Genomic DNA, 6,584 nt, shown 5'->3' with positions numbered 1-6,584 from the left:
TTCTGTTTAATTTTTCTCCAGATAAAAACTTAATGAACCTCAGCCTCTCTGTCAACGTTCATTTCTACACTGAAATAAAATTAATGCAATAAACAACCTGTAAATGTGTCATTTGATCAACAGTTTGGTCATACCACCAGCAAAGAGGGCATTTAGAGGGGCACTGCACGTTTTATGCTTGAATTAGACAACTTTATAGCAGCAAATGTTCACTTTTCACGTAATCAGTATGACTTTGAAAAGTATTGTATGAATTCATGCAGCTGGATTAACGAATTTCTTTTGAATACCGTTAAAGTAATCGTATTATATATAAATCAAATATGTTTATGTTTGATTTGATTTTTGATATTATATATATATATCCCCAAGCTCACTCTCCTATAAAACTTTGAAAAAATAATAAATTATCATTCCGTGTAAAAGTGGGGCAAGAGTATTTTGCAACTGTAACCTGAACGATATGGTCAAATCACCCAAAATAGAAAGTTGGGAATACCGTAAAATTTACGGTAAATTCAAATGCAGTCACAACGCATCTTTTTAGGCAAACTGCTAAGAGCTATGGAAATTTCAACGTTCAGAAACCCTACGAAGGACTCTAGCGGACAATCCTGTAGTCAATATACGAATGATTGGAGAAAAAGTGAAACGTATTTAAATGTAAGTTTAACGAATCCAGGACTGGAATGTTTCTCTGTGAAAGACATCGATGAAGTTAGTTCTGGTGCCCTTGAGGAATTTCGATTAAATGGCAGAGAATGTGATTTAGACGAACTTGACCGTTACCAAATGCAGAATCGAATAATAAATAATCCATCACAACATATCATTCAACCTACAATTACCACGAAAAATCGAAAGAAAACGAAAACCTTCTGTGTATTTTGTAAGAACAATAAGGAATCGTATTCAGTTTATAAAAGCCATATCCTGAAAGACCCGGATGGAAAAGTACTTTGTCCAGTTCTGAGGAAGTACACTTGTCCGATGTGTGGTTCCCGTGGCGATAACGCTCACACTATCAAGTATTGTCCTCAAAATGAAACTTTTGGAAATTACTTGAACAAAATGATTGTGAAATCTTTTAAGAAACACTGATACCTATATTTGGATTAAAAAGCACAAACGGACTTAAACGATGGTAATCTATTAACTTGTTAACTTTTGTAATTACATTTTGTTAACTTTAGTTATTTCATTTATCTTTTGTAATAAAATGTTATGTAGATATGTTATAGTATTTAGTAACAGAGAAATTACATTCGGTCGTGTCAGTCTTTATAACCACCTATCTAAAGACCTTAAAAATTACACGAGTCGACAGTGATCGGTATTGGTTTTTTTTTCAGTTTAAGGTCACTGAGTTAAATGAGATGTGGAATACATGTCGATGAGACAGCACCCCCACAACACAAATAATCAAAACAAATCTAACAACAAAAGGTAAAAAAATGTGTCCTCTTCGTGAACAGCGGTATACACATGTACCAAGACAGTTTGGTGTGTGTTCCATTATCTCAAACTTTTTTGCCGTCCAGTGTCCCTTCAACATTTCTACATAAGAGAAATAAGTATCTTCTCTAGGGTTCGCAGATTCACTGATTCAAAGTCTATAAATTCAGAGCATTCAGAGATTCCGAACAACCCAACATTAAAAAGCTTACATATCTACGTGTTCAAATTGCAAACCAAGAATTGATATAGATTGAATGATGATTATTTTACAAGTACAAGACTCGCAAAATCAGTCGTATTTAAATTGAAAATGAACTATATTTCTTCATCCTGTAGGACACACTTGACAACTGGTATACTTTTTTCTATTTTTTGATAAAAATGAATTATTTCTCAAGAAATCATTGCCATGGATTATATGACCTTACTACTTGATACATTCACCAACCTTGAGCCTTATCTAGTATAGGTTCATAATTACATTAGATGTATGTTTCATTATAATACGTTATTCTGATTGGCTAATTGCACATCACATGTTATTCCGTAAGCAATTGCATGAGACAATAACATTTCATTCATGATGACACGAGGTCCCACAATAAAGTGCACAGGTGAATTTAAAAATTAAACTACATGAAAATCGTGTTTTTATAATCCTAGCTAAAAAAATGTAATTATAAGTATTGAATGCTTCTTTTTGTAACTTTATAGGGTTGTAAAGGCGTTGACCGTGCGTACATTTTTAGAAAGAAACGCTTCCGCGCTTCATACAAAATGTACTTCGGTCAACGCTTTTACACCCCAATAAATTTACAAAAAGAAGCATTCAATTCTTAAATAACGGTCTCCGACTTCATCTTCAGCGCATATTATTTTACAATGATTTTGTTAATAATGTAAATGCTTTTTACATCAACTAGATACGAACAATTGCCCAATGTGGTTGTCAGTTTTCAAAAAATATACCATATATGTCATTTTATATACAAACATACAAGATATAATATGTACAAATTCAATGGTTGGAGTCGTTGTCTTGTCACTTTTAAAGATTTTTTTTATTAAGATGTGGTTTAATAAACTTTGATCAAGTAAACTGTATAAGAGGGAAAAAAACTGGCACTGTCACTGTGGTTTTCATCAAAGAGGTTGACTGATTGTTCAACGACCTCAAAAAAGAAATGCTATCACGTCGTCGTCGGCGTCGTTGTAATTTGGTTTCCAGAGAATAACTTTAGTTTCAGTATATGGATCTCGAGATAAGGATCTCTGTGAAATTTAAGCAAAAGCTTCAATACCATAAAAGGAAGGTCGGGATTGTTTTTGTGTGTGATGGTCTCGACCGTTTAGGAATTTACCCTCTAAAAACCCTTTAAAAATATTGACGAAGGCTGTTTACTTATTCATATACATTTGAGTTAATGAACATTTGAAGAAAAAAAAATCCCTGAGATAGTTGAGGTGAAATGAGATTTAAAAAAAAATGTAAATATAATGGTTAATACCGCTTAACTGAGTTAAGCGGTATTAAGCATTATATATATACATTTTTTTTTAGTCTGTATTTTTAGGTAAGAAGTATTGTGTAATAATATTTGGTTGAGGCAAACTAAAGTTAAAGAACGGAAACAAAAAAATCCGATGGCAGCATTTTTTCATTTGCCAAGGGACATAACTCAACAACCGTATATGTGACGCCATCAAAATTCTAATAATTCTTAGTTTTATGGTAATATGCATTCTTTGTTAGTTTCAAAGCATTTGGTTGAAACAAACTTAAGTAAGAGAACGGAAACTTAATGTTTTGCATTTTTTCCAATTACCTAGAACTCTTTAAGGTTAAGTGACGCCACAAAAATTTAAACTCGATCTGTGATTTGCGGTTATAAGCATTGTGTATAATTTTCATAACATTTGGTTGAGACAAACTCAAGTTAGAGAACGGATACCAATTTTGGGACGTATGGATGTACAGAAGGACAAGGGTAAAATTAAATGCCCCCTCCACTATACGGCGGGTTCAAAAAAATGAATCAATGCTTGATGGTTTACTTTTATATATTGTTATTTAGATGAAGAGTTGTCTCATTGGTACTCACACCACATCTTCCTATATCTATTGAGCCAAAAACGAGAAATGCCGTGAAATCCACTTCTAAGTCTTTCAACAGTTTCAGGTTATTTGCACTAGAACCCTAGAATCATGCAATAACATCATTCAGCATCTAATTGAAAAAAAGGAAAGGGTTTCCCCTGTCCCAACCATACCGGGGATGTGTGATGGTCTCGATCGTTTAGGAATTTACCCTCTAAAAACCCTTTAAAAATATTGACGAAGGCTGTATATTTATTCATATACATTTGAGTTAATGAGCATTTGAAGAAAAAAAATTCCCGGAGATAGTTGAGGTGAAAAGAGGTGCAAATAACCTAAAACTGTTGAAAGACTTGGAAGCGTCACTTTTACATGTGGAGCAGGATCTGCTTACCCTTCCGGAGCACCTGAGATCACCCCTAGTTTTTGGTGGGGTTCGTGTTGTTTATTCTTTAGTTTTCTATGTTGTGTCATGTGTACTATTGTTTTTCTGTTTGTCTTTTTCATTTTTAGCCATGGCGTTGTCAGTTTGTTTTAGATTTACGAGTTTGACTGTCCCTTTGGTATCTTTCGTCCCTCTTTTCTTTTACAGTCCTTGAGTAATTTCCCTTTATTATGTTAAATGTTAGCGGGGGCATCATCTGTGTCCCTATGAACTCATTCCACATTTTTTTTAAAGATATTTCTACTAAAAGGGTGCACTAAGAGTATCTCTTAATATTCACGGTTTGTTTAGAAAGATAATATGTTAAATGATTTTCCATTTTTGCAGCGATCCATGTACGGTGATGTATCTGAACAAGTTTATTAGATAATTATCATACCAACCACTCCCTTTCCAGCCCAAATTCACAGTGATATCGCATTAAATTTATTTGAATTTCCAAACTAAAATCTTGGTTTTTCAGATCAAAATTTTTGATTAGGAAAATATAGACAGAAGATCCATAAATGTATACACTCCTATCCACTTGCATGCAACATATGAATACATAACTTTAACATAATCAAACATGTTATTAAATCACAAAAAGGTATAAAATACTTCTTTAATTCTAAGGTTAGATAGTGTCGACAGATACAATGGTTTCAGTTATAAACTTTGCGATCTTGTCAAGAACTGCTATTTCTAGAAGTATGACAATACAATTATAACACGGTTAGGATTCACAGACGTGATGACAAAACGTTTCTATTATCTTCCTCTTATCTATTATAACGATTATTGTAATAATTACAAATAGTATCACTTTTCGATCACAACTTATGAGGTAGAAAGATATTTGATAAGTCACTTCATTCAAAAAAACGTCACGTGCTAAGCATATCAGCCAACAGTTTGGATAATTAAAAAATAACAAAAATGATTAAATAGATTGCAATTAAACAAGTGTTAATTATATTCGGGGCAAGAAGAAACTAGTACAATAATATGTATAGCTAGTTGTGGCTAACCATGGACCCAACTCAAAAGACAGCGCTTACGAAATGCAATCTTTATATAAAGAAAAATTTGACCAATATAGATCGTATTCTTGATATTCTATTAAAAGAGGGATGTTTGCTGTGGGACGAAAGAATACAGTTCAGTGGAGGCGAAAAATCTTCAGATGACAAATGCCAGACTCTTCTGGAAATATTGGTCAGGCGAGGCGGGATATGCTATAAAACATTCATAGATTCACTGAAGTCAACCGGAAATGAACATATTGCGAAAGAAATTGAAGATGCTCTGTCCGTTCGTAAAGGTAACAATATACCGTATATATATTATACCTGAATGAAATGACAAAACTATTAAGAAGAACAATTTATTAAAATTTACATACATAGCAAACTGAAACTGATTCCTTTAGAAAATAATTTAAAACAAATGGATAATTCTTCATCTTATTTCAAATGTAAGAACAACAGAACTAACTTATGTTAGGTCTGCTAACTTATTGCATCTATGTTTAAATATAAGCATCTGTTTGGTTCAAATATAACACGCTTTTTTTACAAAGCTGCTTTCTTATTTTAGTTGATTCAATAACTCTAAGAAAATGGATATTGACTTAATATTTTATTTTTAACCCTTTGAAGGTAACATCATATCGTTTGCCAAATAAGCATTCCATTTTAAATCAATAGCCCCCAATAAAGGTTTAGTATAAATTTACTTACAGGTGATGAAAAGCTGATGTCAGAATCAGATACCGATGACGAAAAGGACAAAACAATAACGGATCTTAGAGTACGGATTGATGAGCTAACATCGGAACTCGAGGATAAGAACGTCAAGCTAAAGCTGCTCAGAGACCAACAGCGCAGAGCTTTAGATGATCTAAGGAAACAGAGAGAGAAAAATACTGAAAAAGATTCGCAAATAAAAGTTTTAGAAAGGAAAAATCATGACTTGGAAAAAGAAATAAATAAGTTGAAAACCACTATTGAAAATATCCAGAAACAACTCAGGCGGGTCGAGGAAGAAAAGAAAAAGACTGCAAACGAGCAGTTAAGAGCTATTCAAAATCTGGAAAGAAAGCAGGATGCCACTCAAAAAACGTGCGAAAAGTTATGTGAAAATTTCACCAATTTTGCGAGAGATTTTTCAAAGAATTTCCCTATGCAAGCTGAAGTCAAAGTTCCAAACCAAAAAGCTCAAGCCATAAAAGAAGCTCAAGACGAAGTTCAAAAACCGTCCCCACCAAAGAAGTTTAATAGCCGGCAGAGACGACGTGGATTATCTACCTGTAATTTTAGTGATGCTGCCGACTGGAGAAACGCAAGAACACCTCGATAATCTGAACTTAAGTTCATGTTTAAACTGACATCGTTTGGGTTTTTTCTCTTTGATTTGCCGACTCATTTCCATGAATTCGTTTATTTATGAAAGATTTGACGTAACAATTGCATCGATAAAACTAAATAGTTTTTCTCATTTGAGATGATCATGAACTATTATCTTGATATTCAAATGGATCTAGAGACGGTGATTTATGGATTATTTATTGTATTTAAAAGATGAAATAAACAAAAAATATTG

At 33.1% G+C, this 6,584-nt stretch overlaps 2 protein-coding genes across 2 annotated transcripts; both read left to right on the top strand.

The window, feature by feature from the left end:
• The first annotated feature begins 528 nt into the window (after positions 1-528).
• LOC134713756 (uncharacterized) lies at positions 529-1,126 on the top strand. The gene has a single exon (XM_063575043.1). It carries the CDS (start codon positions 565-567, stop codon positions 1,099-1,101), a length of 537 nt encoding a protein of 178 aa, XP_063431113.1. The 5' UTR covers positions 529-564; the 3' UTR covers positions 1,102-1,126.
• A 3,811-nt stretch (positions 1,127-4,937) lies between these two features.
• Positions 4,938-6,584, top strand: LOC134714766 (coiled-coil domain-containing protein 110-like). The gene is made up of 2 exons (XM_063576297.1): positions 4,938-5,304; positions 5,725-6,584. Exons 1-2 carry the CDS (start codon positions 5,013-5,015, stop codon positions 6,339-6,341), a joined length of 909 nt encoding a protein of 302 aa, XP_063432367.1. The 5' UTR covers positions 4,938-5,012; the 3' UTR covers positions 6,342-6,584.

The sequence above is a fragment of the Mytilus trossulus genome, chromosome 4 (assembly GCF_036588685.1).
Source record: "Mytilus trossulus isolate FHL-02 chromosome 4, PNRI_Mtr1.1.1.hap1, whole genome shotgun sequence".
Taxonomy (NCBI): domain Eukaryota; kingdom Metazoa; phylum Mollusca; class Bivalvia; order Mytilida; family Mytilidae; genus Mytilus; species Mytilus trossulus.
Note: the sequence above shows the minus strand (reverse complement) of the source record. Positions and strands in the feature narration are given on the sequence as shown.